Genomic DNA, 16,761 nt, shown 5'->3' on the forward strand with positions numbered 1-16,761 from the left:
GAAGAGGTTGTTTACCTTCCAACCTCCAGGTTTGGAGTCATAGCGTAGGGCCAGCTCGTGCGTACATATCCTTTGTCGAATGCCAGAGCTCCTACTTATTTGTAGCTCCCATTTGGAGCGCAGAATTTTCTAGTGTGCATGTGGAGCTTACATTGTTCCACACTGATTCCTGTGAAATTCTTATAAATTCGTGCGTTCAAACTTGTAACTGGTTTGAGTTGGAAAATTAAAAAACCGGCTTTACATTTCTCTCAGTGCCAGAATAGGGGGAGGAAAAGAGATTACTAAAAAGGAGTGTACTTACATGGCACAAATGCCTTGTACAGGTGAAACCATAGAAACTAGGTGTTGAACACTGAAACTTGAAAGACAACCACTTCTTCAGTTCTTGTACCAATCTAGCATTGTAGTTCTAGTACGATGTAGTACCTTCGATCAGCACATAATCGCTCATCACGCACTCCACAGATGTAGTGCGATATGAGACTGTTATGATCTACTCCAGTAGCATTCAGACATTTAAAAGGATTTGCATGGGAGATCTGGTGAATCCGTACTGTTTTCTGCAAATCCATCATTCTAAACATGCCGTTGAAATTCAGTAAGGATTAGCGATTGTCTCAACCTGGGGTCTCTGAAGAGATACCGATACCAGCACCATGGTATGCATAGAAGTGCTAAGAATGGCAAAGCAATGGGGTTAACTGACAGTAATTATCCCAAGCACAACCTTATCACCGAGTACAGTATTCCAGTTCACAAAATGCACCGAATACATTCAGGTATATAAATACAAGGCCTGTTTACCGTTCCATTGTGCTATGCGAGCTCAATGGAAATCTGATAAACTGAACCACAAACTCCTGTTGAAGTGCTCCACTTTATGGAATGGTCCTCTGATACAGCGGAAGTGCTCCCAATGCTTCACGCTCTGCTCTCTCCTTTTTCACCTGCAATACAGATGCATCAAACAGCAGCCACCTAAGCGCAGCTAAAGATGAATTTGTACAACTTTAACAAAAAAAGTGCTCATCAGGCTGAAGTCCAGGGATTATTCATGTAGCAAACATCAACTGATATTTGATGGCACATTCTACTACAAGTACCAACAGGTGAGAAAACAAGTGAAATCAGAATGAGCACATAACACAAAGTCACAAACCACATCCAACACATTGTCAGGATGATTCTTCTTCAGATAACCAATTGATGGACAATATCAATTGTGCAGATAATACTATACCTCCATGTCATCCAACAACTGATAACACATATGTACTAGATAGTCATAAATGGCCGATAAATCAATTGTTTGGTGCCTAGAGTGGAAATTTTCTTGCAATTTATGACATAGTATTTTGTGACATTCTACACAAGAATTGCAAGCTACATAGACTGTAAGACGATTAAAGATTATCAAGTCTAACATCAGCTCTCCATATGAAAGGTAACAAATTGTAACATATTGCACAAAACAGGAAAGATTCAAGTTCTTCCATAATTTGGGATTTCATGCTAGATAACTGCAAGATGCAAACATGGCAGATTCAAATTCTTCCTTCATTCGGGAATTATCGCTAAAAAGACATTATAGACCCAAAATGCAAATCTCATGAGCAAGTTGAGGATCTAGACAGCTGTAGGAGGAACTAAATCTCTAAAAAAATATAAAGCAATTTTTCACTACAATTATATGTACCATGTGCTGATCTCATTTGACCAAGAAAAGAATACATATTACGAGAAGCTAAAATATTAGAAAGCGGAAGCAAGCAAAATCCTATGTGATAAAGATCTGCCAATAGGCATTGAATATAAATCAGTAGAGCAAAGCACAAAAAAATATGGCTTCAAAACAATATCATGAGAATTGCAGTTTAATTGAGTCCCAACGTATCTGATTGCCAAGTCACCATTCACCAATCATGTATTTGAAAAGAAACGAAAAGGTAAGCAGAAGCAAATACACTTACCAGAGCCAGCATGTCAGAAAGATAGCTTCTGAATGGTGTCTGCAATGCCTATCAAAAAAGCAAATCGATGGTGTTAAAATATCTGAATATCTGATGCGTATATTGATGTCTCAATGGAATTTAGAAACACTATTAAAATTTAAGTGGCGACTGACAGAAGGATGCCCATAAGAAATTCTGTTTCTCGGCTCAGAAAGTCAAAACAGAGCCTGGGGCCAAATATAACTGATAGCCAATGGCGGAACTATGCTTCCGGCAAAACTAGGGCCACTACCTAAGTGCCTAAACCACCCATAACAGGTCACATACCGATAAATAACTAAAGTGAAGCATAAAATACACACTTGAGATGACACTTTAAGTCCATGCTTAATGGTACAACAAACTAGATAAAAGCACCTATTGTGTGTGCATATTTCTCTTCATGGCTAGTTATGACCTTTTGGTTGGCATGGACCCATCAAAATATAATCCCTTTGGCAGCATCCCTAATGTTTGAATCAATTTCCTCAATTGGTTTCTCGAAGCCCAGGATTAATAATGTCATTGGTATCAAGTGCAACATAAGGATTATTTGCTCTGCATTATCATTGCTAGCTCCCTACTGTTTCAATGTGCGCAAATGATTCAAAGTTAAAATTGGAGAAGGGGTAGCGAGCAGCAAACTGAGAGCACTAGTTCGGCCAAGGAATTATAGGAGGGGTACCCTGAAAATTTGAACCACAACTGGGGCCTCAGCCCCGGTTGCCCTAGGTCCAAATCCGTCACTGTAGCCACATGTGAATTTCAGATACATTATACCAATTAAATAAGTCGTACATCTTATGGCTCCAAATGGAATCTCACTATATCGACAAGCAACAAAGGATAAAACACTCACTACATCCTTGACACCAAACAATGACATGGAGCAATCGTGATAAGCACTCATGCAAATAACCGAAACAAAACAGACCTCACAAGGAGGAAAACCAGCAGGCACACATCACAAGTTACTAAACCTTCCTTCTTTCCCTTTTCTACAAGCATCTAAAACGATGTTTACAACCCAACCCCAATCACAAATTATCATCACTTGTTCTCCCTCCAATTCACAACGCAACACCCTCCAACCTACCCCGGTCGAAACTAACCAACTCGGGAAACTACACCCACCTAAAATCAATCTGGCAATCCACCGTAATCACCATTCCTAATGGAACCTTTAAATTCTGTACTTATTTCCCAATTGCACATAACAGATACAAATTGGAGAGACTCGCGCGGCTCCCGGGAACAAGCACGAATCTTCACCTGGACGTCGTCGGGGAGGTACTGGTGCTTCATGGAGAGGTCCATGGCCCGCTTCAGTCGTTGGTTGCGGGCGTCCACCACCTCCCGCGGCAGCCGCGCCAGCGCCTCCTTGATGTCCAGGTCGTGGTACGGGTCATACAAATCATCGTACCGGAGCCCTGCAGCGACGAGAAGAAACCGATCAGGCCGAACCCTACCTGTCGTCGATTGACCCTAACCCTAGGTTCCGAGCGGGCGGGGGTGGTGGGTACGGACCGTATTTGCGGAGGCGGGAGGCGACGGCGTTCCGGTGGAGGCGGGCGAGCGGGTTCCGGCGCGGGTTCACGAACCACGCCGACAGCGAGGAGAGCATATTCGAGTCGAGAGGATTCCAGAAGCTTCGCGGCCTGCTTCGACTCCGTTTGTGTTTCTTCCCGATGTTGCGGAATGGGTTGCCACTAGCGCGACTTCCAGAAGGAAGGCTCGACCTTTTTATTTTTATATTTTTTAAATCCGAAATTCGTAAATATATGCTGGTTTGAAATTGCAAAAATAAATAAAAATACAGTATTCTAATACTCTCAAAATTTAAAATACTATCAAAATAGTTATGAAAAATTCTTTAAAAAAATCTGATGTAGGATGTTATCATCTAGCACTTAAAAAAATTTAGACAAAAATATGACTTGTATACTGGGATGCCTAAATTTTGTCTTTTTTTTCCCTAATGTACAAGTAATCATTTAAGTTGATTTTTTTAGATCTAGATGATATTATCCTCTATATTATAGACCTTTTTATGACTATTTCGATAGTGTTTGAAATTTTAAAAGCATTATGACATAATATTTTTTTATTTTTAAACATAGCATATTGCCCTTCTAACTAGTGACACGAGTATAAAATTACAAAATTTGTAAAGAACTTATATAAGTAACTTACGTTTCCGTACGTTGTAACGAAAACTATAAAAACTTGAATGTGCAATCATCAAATACTCTACTTATTTTATTGTGTTAAGCTTGCATGCTACTGATAATTTTTTATTCCCAACTCTAATGGACAAGAGCCATATCAACATCGCCTGTAGGTACATATCACATCTGAAAAATCACAACTTGAAATTCGAAAACCCCACCAGTAACCTAATATCAAATATCGCAAGCGCACCAAAAAAAACAACCTTACAAAATTTCTCTTGAACAATGCAGTTTTTGGTTTTTACCATACTATCAAATGGCCCACATAAACTACGAATTAGGCATCAATTATTATGAGATGGCCTACAGAAAATATGATTTAGGCATCAGTAATTCCTCAGTTCAGTTAACACAAGTAACTCTAGATACAGTTTCAAAACCAAATCATGGTATAGTCACTTAATTGAACCCAAAGTAGAGTCACTAATTCATAGCTGACAGCAAAAAAAATTTAGTTATTGAACTACTGAAATCTATGCTTCAAAGGCAATCATCTGCATGATGAACATGTAATAATCAGTAGAAATTGTGGAGATGATTTCTTCAGCAGCAGTAGTAGCCAACAATAGTAGAACTTGTTGCTGCTGGTTGCTCCTTCAGCAGCTCTACTCTATAATCTGCAGTTTCTAACAGTTTTGGAAACCATGATGAACAATCTAGATAGCTCTAGCAAAATCGCTTTGAAATATATACTTGACGAAATCATACCTATCGGAACTTGGCATCAAAGAGACAATTTGGATGCTTAAAAAAAGCTAAAAATCTTGAAAGGAGATCTGCAGGAAACATCGCTGAACTTGAGGAGCTGTGTCGCATCGCATCAGCATTCAACACTAAATTTCCTGCCATTTACAGCTAGTCTGATTATGTATTTAGCTGCTTCATGCAGCTTTTTGCAGACAATTAATTCAACTTATAACCGATTTGTTACCTAAAAAAGAAAAACTCAAAGATCAAACCCCTATTCCAATATGTTGGTTCTCTATGGAGTTGCAGATCAAGTAAACCGCCATTGGATCAGAAGCAAAAAAATAATAATAATGGACTCCAAAGTACAATCTCTTTAGGATGTGTGTTCACATATAGTTCTCCTGCTAGCTATATATATCATTTCTCTTACAGTGGGCAACAAACAAAAATAAAGCTGTTTCTGAACTTTGTTTCAATAAAAATTTTAAAATAGATCCTCCCCCAACAAATTACCAAATCTGCCATGGAAAAACAACACTGTGCGCGTGTAGCCTCACTTTGCTGACATTCTCCCGTGGCCAAAAGGTTCATTTTTTGAAATGAAGTTATTAGGGAGTTTGCTTTTAAAATTTTAATAAAAAAGTTTCAAAAAAGTAAAATTATCTCCAATTCAAGGAAAGGACTTATAACTTATGACTTGGTGATACTCATTTCATGCACGCTTTCTAATTTATTTGACAAAAAACCTTGATTTTTGGAACAAACCTAAGCCGGAAGTGACTCATAGAATGGCAGAGGCAAATAGAGCTCTTGCACATTTTCGTTAATCCATGAACATAAAATGCTTTATGGATGCTTATGAGATGCTGCTGCTGCTGTCTCATCTTCTTTGTAGCTCATTTCTTCCTCCCTTTTGTAGTCATGGAAATAAAAAAACAATATTGGTGTTGTTGGCTGGAAAGAAGAGCATTTCCTAGCCATATCAATGCAAAGAAAACACTAGTGTTATACAAGAGTCATTAGCATGCACATGCATGTAAGGAACTGAAAGGTTCGTTGGTACGTAAGTAGAAATCTGACATAATGAGTGAGTGAGGTGGGAGAGAGGGAGTGAGCTGAGGTGGAGAGGGGTGGACGCCCGGGGGGAAAGAGAGGAGGGGTGGGGCCGGTTAAAGGTGGGTCCTACTCGCTAGAGAGAAGCTAATAACTGCTGCTAAACCTTTATAACTACTTATGTAGCAATTAACTATAAGTGAGACTTAAACTAACGAAAAGTCTAACGTTGATTATTTTCAAAACGTCTAACAAAAATCAAAACACCAATTGAGATAGTAAGCAATTCAAAATGCTTAACAATAAACATGATGATTATGATGTTTAATGACATGTTTATGCTTAATGACGTGATTAAGGAATTAGGACGTGATAAGCTAGAGCATGGGATGGGAGGGGTGGCGGCTAGAGAGAGAGAGAGAGAGCACGAGAGGGTAGATCAAGGCCGTGGTGTCTCCATTACCGAATCCGACAGAGGAACGTCATGTTGCATCAGTGGCCGCTCGGTGGAAGGGAAAGGAGGAGGCGGCGGCTTGGGATAGGGTCTAGGAGGAAGAGGTGTGCAAGGGGCTGAGCAGGGACGGTTATATCAGTGGCAAAAGTGGGTAAATATTTACCAACTCTGGACTTTGACAATATCGCCCATTCACTCTGGATCCGATGGCTTAGGAGCATGCAAAGATGCACAAGCGCATGCACGGAGGACGACGAATGGATGGACGGTGTGGGATTCACGGTGGGTGTGAGATTCATGGGATTCAGGGTGGACGCGTGACTCATTAGAGACTTTTTAAGTAGTAGAGATTGGCTCTCCCTTCTGCGCTTCCTGCCTTCCTGTTCGGGAAAACGAGAAATTTTAGGCCGTGGAAGACAGAAGCTTCCAGAAGATGGGCCGGTTTATGACAAGCTAAATAGGCTGGAAGCAAGATGGGCCTGATGGGAGCGAGCTCAGCTCCACTATTCTGGGTTGCGGTTGTACAGACTTGGATCGTCTCACCGGGGTTTTCGCCAAGGTACCTGCACGTACCTAGATAGGGATACATGCGCGTTCAATGATACAACATGTTTTCCACGCTCTGAAGTTCTTGTGATCTTCCATCTGATTCCCTAGCGTGCGTAGAAGATGCGCATTGTGTGTGAGTTGTGTGCATCCGAAGTTCTTGTGATCTTCCATCTGATTCCCTAGCTTGTGTAGAAGATGCTCACGTGTGTGTGCGCATGCTGTGTGAGTTGTGCTTCCTCCATGTACCTAAAAAAGTAAAATGGGCCTGATTCGGTTATTCCGATTTTACACTGCATATTCATTGAGAGGCGGGGGGGGGGGGGGGGCTATACATGCCCAAGGTAAAAAGTTCAGAGCTAAACAAGAAGGAAAAATTATACGAAGGAAAGTAGGCTACAATCTCGCCATATCTCTTGCACCGGCTAGTTCCTGACAATACTTAAACCATCACTAATTTCTGAAATGGAGCTCGGACAATCATTATTGAACACTGCTCATTTCTGACGAAACGTATTTCACCTTTGAAGCCCAAATTCTGTTCATTCTCGCATCAAAATCCCGAGCGCTTCACATGGATATCTCATCACTTCAACAAATGGCGCAAGATCCATGCCACTTAGCTATGCAACCACGCACAGGACTTCACATCGAAATCACTTGTGCGCCATGTGGTTGTTTCTGTGCATGTTCTCGAATGCCACTGCCAAGATCATGTGTGGTGTTGCACACTTCGTGACATGCTTCAGGTTCAGCTGCCTTTCTGCTGCTCCGGGGCAGATATGAATATCTGGCCGATGGCCTCAAGCGCAGAGACGTCCCAGCTCTCAGAGTGCCTAATCACCTGAACATATGCAAATGTGATGCAAAAATTGGATTCTTTCCAGATTTCCAATCATCGATTGAAAAGAAACAAATTTTCATGGTTGTGGTTTCCTCTACCTTGTAATCTTCGTTCAGATCATACGTTGTGTTCCCTGTAATCACGATGAGGGGCCTCCATGGAAGCCTCAAATGTGTCCTGGAAATAACACGGATGTATTAGTCCAAGGGAAAGCATTTCGAAATTAGTTGAAGGGCAGAAAATCCCATTGAAAAAAAATTAGAAATTAGTATTCATTTTTCTGACGCTTATAAAAATAGTAGCACCTTAGTATCCATGTTGCTTTGATGAGGTGTTTCTACCCTCAAACCCTGCAAGATTTGGAAGAGAATTAAAAATGTTCAGGCCGCATATGCTTTAGTATGAATCATATTGGAAAAAATTTAGACACATAACAGTAATAATCAAACAAGAAATTAGTTAGTCAAGACCTAAGATACAACTAAAATATACAACTTACTGTTCACTGAAAAGGGTCAAGCTGCATATGCAGACAGAGTATTGATAATTATGCAAGTCAAAAATACAATATGCCACATATATTGCAGATGCATATAACTGAAAACTAACCAACAAACGCAAACATTCTTGCCTTTTCAATATTTTCAAGTTCAAGTGAAGGACTGTCGAAGAACGGCACCAGCAGGTCCAGATTCTGAGCAAGAATGCATTCAGTGCTATGAATTTTCCACCCTGTTTCAAATAAGGAGACAACAAATCAATGTGATTTTGCTTGGCCTGGCTGCATACATGACAACTCCAATTATGTTCCGCAAGAGAATCAGAGTGCAGTGCACATACCGCGGAACTTTATCGTCGGATCCTCAAACAAGCAATCTTCAGAGTATATACCCGGAGTGAAATCCCCTGCATTCCTACAGAATTTCGTTATCATGCATTTCCTTGCACCTGACTGGTCAGCAAATTCCGAAAGGCACATTTCTCTGAACATTCCATGTCATGTGGTACATTGCAATTTTTATCATTATCTAAAAAATATCAATTTTTATGACTCAATCAACTTGAGCACTAGAATAGAAGCAAGCAAACATCCACACCTCAATCTCCATGGTCCAAACAATCCCCGATAAAAGATTAAAAGAAATGGAGCAAGGTCCAAGAAACACATGCCGGTGAGGACTAGGCACGCCGGTAGTCGTCTTCGAGCACGGCGAGCACATCATCCACGCTGCCGCATGGCAGATCAAGCTCTTCTTCCTCCCTGGACAGCATCCCTGCACCATCGAATCGCACGCGTGCTATGCGTCGGGGGGGGGGGGGGGGGGAGGATGCTCGTAGCATGCCACACAAGAATCAACTCAAAGCGAGGTCCAAGGAGTTAATAGCAGAATAAGCTTGTGGCTTTGTGAGAGGGAGGTGTTCTTGCCTGGGCTTCTTAGGTGGGGAGAGAGCCCTGAGGAGCTCGGTGACGGCGCCGAGAACCGCCAGGACCACCGGCGGCGCGTTTGGCGCGGCTCGGACGACTCCCGCGGGGCGACGGCGATGGCTCTGCGGCGGGCGGGGCTTCGCGCGCGAGAGGTGACTACCGGACGGGAGGAGAGACAGCTTGGCAGCTGAGGCTTGGCCTTGGCGCCATGAGCAGGGCCGGGTGGCAACTGCCGCTTCGCCTTCGTCGGTGCCGCGCGCAATGGCTCCCGTCCTCTCGTGGTCACCACGAGCAGGTCCCGGCTTGTGAGGCCTGCAGTGCGACACGCCGGTTGCCGTCCTCGTCTCGGGAAGGCCCGAAAGAGTACGCTCGTCTTCTGCCACTCCGTCACTGCCTCCAAATGGTCTCGGTGGTAGGCAAAGCAGTGTGCCGTGCGTGCATGGCTCATGGCTGTTTCCATGCTCTACTCTCCGCATCAGGGCTTGTTCAGATGCGCACGGATTAGACCACGAGTTGGTTTTCACGTCACTCTTCTCCCTATTCTTCTCTTATCTAATAAATTCGAATAATTCATTCACTTTTTTTATCCAACCTCATCTTTTAATATTCCCGTCTCATTACCTTCTACGAATATAAAACCCGTTTTATTAATAAAAAAATTAGCGAATAATCTTTTCTTTTTTCGAATCTCATCTAAAATCAAAATACGATATCGCTCTTGATGTATTCGTTGATGACGCTCCCATGATACATTAACATCTTCGTATCTTAAATTTATACATAATATTACAGCATAAATACTTAGGTAGTCCTTCAAAAGTTTGTGTCCCTGCCATTCCCAAGGGAACCGGCATAATCCAGGCCTATCCGAACAAGCCATCAGGGTTTCAATTCCCACTGGTAGCCAGCCGATTGGTGACCAGCAAGCACCACGCAAGTTTCCGAGTGTGTATCATATCGTTCAAAGTGAAAAACCGTTTGACACAAAGAGTAGAGATCAAACCGTGCCACTGCTGAAAAACCAACCGGTTCTCAGTACAACGGTCAAGGAAGACTGAGTTTCCCGTAACCGAAAATACAACTTTACCCGGGGTCCCAAACACGAAATATCATCCATACCGAAATGAAAGGGTTTGCACACGGCAGGAGTTCATAGCAGCAACTGGCTGGAAGCCCGAGAGACTAGATGACAAGTTCAATAGTAATCAATCAACAGATCTCCCCAGATAAAATTATCGCTATTCCTAGTAAGACGTAAGAACAGTGTGCACTATATATCACCAATCCAATCGTTCCAATGCCTAATCAAGCTCCAACTGAACATACACGCTGCCTGATGTAACCCCGTATGCCACCTAGACACCTAGTTGCGAATTATAAATCGAAAACGCCACAACGGGACGTGTCGAGGCTAAGAGGCAGCGGAAATCTAATGCTCAGATGGGATTTACAAGAATTCGCAGCGGTGACCGCCTGCACCCAGAGCTATGGTGTGGCCATTCCAGCATGTGTGATTGCAAGGTCCAACTAACTTGTGTGCAGGGCTGTTCAACTAGTCTGCAGGACTTGAACCTGACCCAGTGCCTTCTCACCGTCTTCGACAACTAGCTTCTTTCGGAGGGCCACCAGCTCCTCTCCAGCACCGCAGATGTAGGCTGCCGTTCTCCTGCCGGAGAGAGTTGCTCCTTCCATGCTGTCAATGTAGTCCTGAAAACACAATGAAGGAAATCATTAATTTACCATGTCCTACAGACTGTTAGATGTGCATCTTGGTACAATCTTAGGATTATCCATCAAGCAATGCCTTCATTTAGAATTCATGGTGTGCAGGCACCACAAAATTTAAATGGCAATATTTTGTAGTTTTCTGAGCCATTTGTTTCTGTTGGTGGCTGCAACTAGGTAAATATTTTAGATGTACAATACCTGTTTCGTGTAAGATCCAGACAGGAAGAAGTTTTTAACGGGCGTCTTCTGATCAGGTCTGAATGGGTCATTTCCAGGAGCCTCACGATACAAAGACTGTCCAATTTTTACCACACTGGACCATGTAACCTCCAAGCCTCGGGAAGATGGGAACAATTCTAAGACCTGCAGGAATTATAATTGTGTTCGTATTGACTATTGAGGCAAGCTTTGGAGGAATATAGAAATTATAGAAGCAGAATAAATCTCTTTTTCTTCTTCTGTAGTCCTTTAAAATGAGGTCTTGCTTAGTTATATGTAAAGGGAACAATCTGCATTGACCATAGCAGTAATTTGACCAAAACAGATGTTATTTACAAACCTACCTGCTTTTGAACCTTACTAATGATATCCTCATTTGGCAATGGCATGTACGGATCACCAGGAGTTAGCACAGCTCTGCAAATGAAGAAAGCGTGGAATGTGAATATATTTGCATAAAGAGAAATCAATTTGATACTTGAAATTCAGTAGTTGTACTGTGCTAATAACATAAGTGTGTATAAACCAGAACTTCAAAAATGAACAGTCAAAAAGTTCAAGAGCACTGAATCTTCGAAAATCATTCCAGACAAATGAACTAAAGAACATTATAAAAAAAAGAGTGGACTTACTGGATCAGGGAACCTTGTCCTTCAATGTAGTAATCAGCAGGAGATGAGAGTGCAAGGTCTGAAAAACAGGAAAAGTCCGCATCTGGAGTGTACAGAAGGTTATCCAAACCAACCGCCTTTTGCAGTTGTCTACATCAAAGATAAGAAATGTATTACTAAGCGAGCATGAAGGAATGCAATTTGCATTTGCACAACTATCTTTTGCCATAAACAAAAGTGATCATCATGGATGCTTCAGAATTCGGATATGAGTGGTGAGCACTTCAAATTATTGGATCCAAAACCAAATAAGTAAAAAAATTACAAAAGAATACTGGGGACATCAGCTACCTTGATTTCTCTAAATCTTGAACTTCAGTAACCCAACCATTGTAACGAAGCTGAACAGTGACAACAGGAACACCATCTAACTTGTAGACATTATCAAACATTTCCCATTCCCTCCATTCTGACGGTAGTAGTCTTTTAATCCCCGGGACATCGCAAGCTGTGCAGTTAGCAAAACCAAGTTAAGGTTCCATGGTTCGACGGACTAGTCAAAGAAGAAAATGAAGATAAGAAAGAAGAAAAAGAACCTGCAACATATGCATCAGCTTTGATTATCTCTCTGCTTGTAGCCTAAAAATGTCCAGATGTGCGAAAATGTTAGTTAAAGTATAAAGAATAGTTAAGGCTACAAAACTTTTCACATTTTCCATGTATGATCTAGCTGCGTAATATGTTTTTTTAGGTCATCTAGCTGCATAATCATTCAAAGCAGAATGGTGATATACTGATACAAAGGCTTACCTTGGAGAGGAGAAGGCCTTTAACATAGGTCTCTCCATCAGGTGATTTCTCGTAGAGAACCTCCCTGCATCCCCACCTTAAGTGAAACCTGAAGGATTTGTTACATGATGCAAGTTTTCAATTGCACTGCAGTACATAGGCATAGACAATTCAAGAGAAATTTGGTCATACCTACCACCCCTGTTTGTTATGTACTTCTTTATCGGGCCACTTAAGTAAACATCAGGTGAACCCTTTAGCATGCGTAACAAAGATGCCTCTGTCTTTGTGGCAAACAGGGTGAAAATAGTAAGCATGCAACGTGCACTGATATTATCACAGTCGATGAAACCCAGAGCATACGCAACAGGATCCCACATTCTTGTGATGCTCTCCCGAGTACCACCTTTGGACATGAACCAATCACTGAAACTTACCTGAAAAAAGTAAACTTGCAAATTTACATTTGAATTGATAAAAAATAACTATCACTGAGTTAAATGACACACATTTTGAAAAGATACTTCATGAACACTCCTAACAGATATCCTAGATCCACGCTCCTGATGAATCTGAAATAAATGCACGGAATACTTACATCATCCAAGTCCCGCACTTGCTGCAATGCACCATCTGGATCAACCAGAGCCCGAACAACTGGGCTTAGGGCAAGAGCAACTGCATTTCTTGCTTTATCGTAAACCTGCAACATAATTCAAATGTTTTACATGAACCCATTTAATGGAACTATGTAATCAAATAGTATGTAGTAAATTAGAGATATTGACAAGTGACAAGATTTCAGCGCTTATTTCGAGCCCACTTATAGAATCCTTCACTTCCGGTGAGATTTCCCACACAAAAGATTGTCCATTTGGTCATAAATATTAAAGGGCAAAAGAATGGCAGTAATGAATAAAGGAAGAACCCTTCACTTCCAGTGAGATTTCCCACAAAAAATTATCCATTTGGTCATAACTATTAAAGGGCAAAGGAATGGCAATAATGGTTAAAGGAAACTTTAGAAGCTAAGCTTCACAATTTTGATTTAAAAAAGATGCAGGACCAAATACTAGCGACAAAATAAACCACAACTCTCAGTCTGAAGATATGACAATCATGAACGAGCATTGCTAATTTAATTTAGTCGCAAGGATAGGCAGTTAGGAACCTACGAGGACTTTACAATGCTTTGTTCCATGGCTTAAAACAAGAATAAGAGTACAAATGTACTGTTAAAATTGTACTATAACCTGCAAAGTGCAAACTATTTCAAACGGTATAGCATGCTTGTGCATATATCCTGCATGCAATAGTTCAGATATAAATATGATGGATTGTAACAGTTCTAAACAAATATTCACAAATCAAGTGAGCTGATTGCTTTATAACCACATGAAATGGCAGAGTGAAGAATTACTTTCACGAAGCACTGGTGTATGGCTAAAAAGATATGAATACAGATGGAGTTCAAAGAGTGCAGCACAAAAGATGTCAGAGGGAAACAACATGCTGAAGTGGTTGAATAATAGCATCTTGAAAGAGTCAGCATAGCGCAAGACACGTGATCATGATACTGATAAAGCTCAAGACGAGAAATTTACAACAAATTGGGAAGTATGTAATTGGAAACAGAAAGTGAAGGCTAACGTAATTTCATGAGTTGAGGTTCTCCTTTAGGATTATAATAGTCCTAAATTATGAGTTTACCTTGAGTTGATTAGTTCTTAGGAATGCTTGAATACCATGTAATGGAGCTCCCACCGGGAACCGAAAATCAAGTTCTGTATAGCAAGGCAAACAATATGGAAAATTACATAAATAAGTTGCATGTAAATATATAACAAAATATGGTTCAGTTACTCCGGCCAACTTTAAGTACACAATATGGCATGTTATGTCTTATCACTTAACACAACTGGCTTAATCCAAGATGCATATTGCAGGACTAAGTAAATAGTGTGTGACAGCAGGTAACACAAGCATTCTTGTTTCTCAGAAAATACAAATGAATCCCTTAGCAGAACATGCAACAACATTATCGTATTTGCACTTTGTAAACTTGAATAGTCGGTTGATACTTCAACACACTGGAAGTAACGCACTTTTCTATTTAATCATAGATACAGAGCAACTCCAAAAGTAATCAAGAATAATGAAAATATTCCAGCACAAGAGCATTGTTCCACAAGAAATGGATGGGTATAGGATAGTTAAACATACCACCAATCGCTCCCCCTTTATTTACAAAAGTATGGGTGTGTTCCTTCACCAGAAGATTGCTATCAGCGCCAACCTGAAATAAAATGAGATTTAATTACATCGTTGTTCAATCTGGCCAATGAGGCAGTAATACCAGTGCTACAAGCCTCAACAAGAAGCCATTGAACTACTTGGTTCACATAGACTAATAGGCTGGCACGTTTCTCCCTGCCATACACTCCAAACTGTATGTTTACTTCATTCTATGAGGTATAAAGACATCCAATTCCAAAGTTTCTTGGGTGAAAACTAATTCAGGTTTTCAGGCTAGAACATCTCACTCATCTCCATACCTATGTAAGACAGTCCGAACAAATAGAATACTCCACACTAACTATTTCCCCAGGCATCTGAAAGTAAAGATAAGCATACCGTACCTTCTTCATGAGGCGGAAAAGATTGCTGTAGCACCCAAAGAACACGTGCAGCCCCATCTCGATATGGTTTCCTCGCTTATCAACAAACGAGCCAACCTTACCACCGATAAATGGCCGGGACTCATACAAATCAACCTGCAAACAAACCATGGCCAACTTGGCCAGTTAAAAAGCAGTGATTTTCCAGGAGAAAAGAACATTTAGCTGAACTAAAGGCAACCAATCAGCTAACCTCATGACCCTGGTCCAAGAGCTCGACGGCGGTGGACATGCCAGCGAGGCCAGCCCCTATGATGGCCACCTTGAGCTTCGGCCCCCTGTAGTGCTCCGGTTCAGACGGGAACAACCCTTTGGGAGCTGCCACACACGGAAAAGATCTTCAATTCAAGATCACCTTTCGCGGTCAATTTGGCATTTCAACCCAAAGCTATTGAAACTGAAACGGAACTAGCCGCCAAATTTAGCAAACTTTGAGCAATCTATAAAGAATTACATTCCCTCCACTGGAACAAAGTGTCGTTTTTGACATTGCCACAGTATCAAAAACACAAACTCGACCACTGATTTGTATAACAGTGTACTTAAGAAACATAGCAGCACACCTATGACATCATCAGATAACTTTTCGAGGAAAAGCTTCGGGTATCACCTTCGAATGTTCAATCTTAACATTCAAAAAGATAGTGATATGCAAAGTTCAAAAAGATTAATTGAACGCAATCAAAAGGAAACTTTTTGTTCAAATGGAAACTGCAAAAGGATTAAAAGTAATCACTATTAATCCCCTTTTTTGCTCACGCCGCTCCTGAAACCGACCGACAAAGAAAGAACACGGGGGTTTATATAAGAGGGCCCCTCCCCCCGCAGGATCTCGTTCCTCACCGTTGACACCCATATCGGAGACGTTGCTGTCGAGCGAGCACCGCACCACCGCGGGCCGGCGTGGGGGCAGCCGCACGCGTCGCCGGCCGGCGAGGGCCGCGGCCAGCGTGGAGGTGACCGCCACGGAGGCCATGGCGCGGCAGCTCCGGTCCTATTACCTAGCCTAGCGGCAGCGGCAGCAAGGAGGTGGAAGGAGGCGCGGCGGTGGCGGGAGTGGCAGCCTGTAGCCTGCTTGGGAGTTGTCGGAAGAGAAGAGAGGCGATTTGTGTGAGGAGGGTAGCCGGGAGGGGATGCCGTCGCCCCGGGATTTGTCGCGGGGCCTCGTGGCAACACCACGCCGCACCAATGGTGAATACAAGACGTCCCAAACAGGCAAACAGCAGTTCCCACTCCCTGCCTTTTCTGCTACGCGCACAAATACGCTCCCCCTCCTTACTACCTTGTGCCAACCTTTAGGTGTCGTTTGGATGAATGATGGGATAGGGATAGAAAAATGAGAAAGGTTATGAAGCCATGAGTTTGGGAGAAGGATACAAAATTCTAATACTATTCTCAGATTTGGGTATGTTGGGTTTAGGTTTAAGATTAAAACTCGAAAGGACCAAAATGCCCTTGCATCTCTGCTGAACAAATCAGAAATGCAAAACTCGATCAC

At 41.9% G+C, this 16,761-nt stretch overlaps 2 protein-coding genes and 1 pseudogene across 3 annotated transcripts; all 3 read right to left on the reverse strand.

Moving 5' to 3' along the window:
• Positions 1-684: 684 nt before the first annotated feature.
• Positions 685-3,732, reverse strand: LOC133893211 (cytochrome b-c1 complex subunit 7-like). Of its 2 annotated transcripts, none has more exons than XM_062334185.1 (4): positions 3,522-3,732; positions 3,267-3,424; positions 1,974-2,012; positions 685-950 (listed from the first exon to the last, which is right to left on the reverse strand). In XM_062334185.1, exons 1-4 carry the CDS (start codon positions 3,616-3,618, stop codon positions 882-884), a joined length of 363 nt encoding a protein of 120 aa, XP_062190169.1. In that variant the 5' UTR covers positions 3,619-3,732; the 3' UTR covers positions 685-881. The 2 variants fall into 2 exon arrangements, with proteins under 2 accessions (XP_062190169.1, XP_062190168.1); XM_062334184.1 differs by having other exon boundaries at positions 1,974-2,021; positions 3,522-3,731.
• Positions 3,733-7,360: 3,628 nt separating this feature from the next.
• LOC133891974 (uncharacterized) lies at positions 7,361-9,131 on the reverse strand (annotated as a pseudogene).
• Positions 9,132-10,421: 1,290 nt separating this feature from the next.
• Positions 10,422-16,480, reverse strand: LOC133892664 (zeta-carotene desaturase, chloroplastic/chromoplastic-like). Its single transcript, XM_062333559.1, has 14 exons — positions 16,107-16,480; positions 15,457-15,581; positions 15,225-15,359; positions 14,809-14,881; positions 14,296-14,369; positions 13,184-13,288; positions 12,778-13,022; positions 12,607-12,694; positions 12,393-12,435; positions 12,148-12,304; positions 11,818-11,946; positions 11,530-11,602; positions 11,165-11,329; positions 10,422-10,945 (listed from the first exon to the last, which is right to left on the reverse strand). The coding sequence occupies exons 1-14, from the start codon at positions 16,237-16,239 to the stop codon at positions 10,787-10,789; spliced, it is 1,704 nt and encodes a 567-aa protein (XP_062189543.1). The 5' UTR covers positions 16,240-16,480; the 3' UTR covers positions 10,422-10,786.
• Between the last annotated feature and the right edge of the window lie 281 nt (positions 16,481-16,761).

The sequence above is a fragment of the Phragmites australis genome, chromosome 15 (genome assembly GCF_958298935.1).
Source record: "Phragmites australis chromosome 15, lpPhrAust1.1, whole genome shotgun sequence".
In the NCBI taxonomy this organism is placed as follows: Eukaryota; Viridiplantae; Streptophyta; class Magnoliopsida; order Poales; family Poaceae; genus Phragmites; species Phragmites australis.

What these genes read in the sequence shown, in the direction of transcription:
- LOC133893211 (XM_062334184.1), bottom strand. Translation starts at nt 3,618, where the DNA reads ATGCTCTCCTCGCTGTCGGCGTGGTTCGTGAACCCGCGCCGGAACCCG. An exon ending in CTCCCGCCTCCGCAAATACG is followed by an intron (nt 3,425 to 3,521) that starts GTCCGTACCCAC and finishes TCGTCGCTGCAG; the next exon opens with GGCTCCGGTACGATGATTTG. An exon ending in ACCTCCCCGACGACGTCCAG is followed by an intron (nt 2,022 to 3,266) that starts GTGAAGATTCGT and finishes CTTTTTTGATAG; the next exon opens with GCATTGCAGACACCATTCAG.
- LOC133892664 (XM_062333559.1), bottom strand. Translation starts at nt 16,239, where the DNA reads ATGGCCTCCGTGGCGGTCACCTCCACGCTGGCCGCGGCCCTCGCCGGC. An exon ending in CTCCGATATGGGTGTCAACG is followed by an intron (nt 15,582 to 16,106) that starts GTGAGGAACGAG and finishes CGTGTGTGGCAG; the next exon opens with CTCCCAAAGGGTTGTTCCCG. An exon ending in TTTTCCGCCTCATGAAGAAG is followed by an intron (nt 14,882 to 15,224) that starts GTACGGTATGCT and finishes ATTTTATTTCAG; the next exon opens with GTTGGCGCTGATAGCAATCT.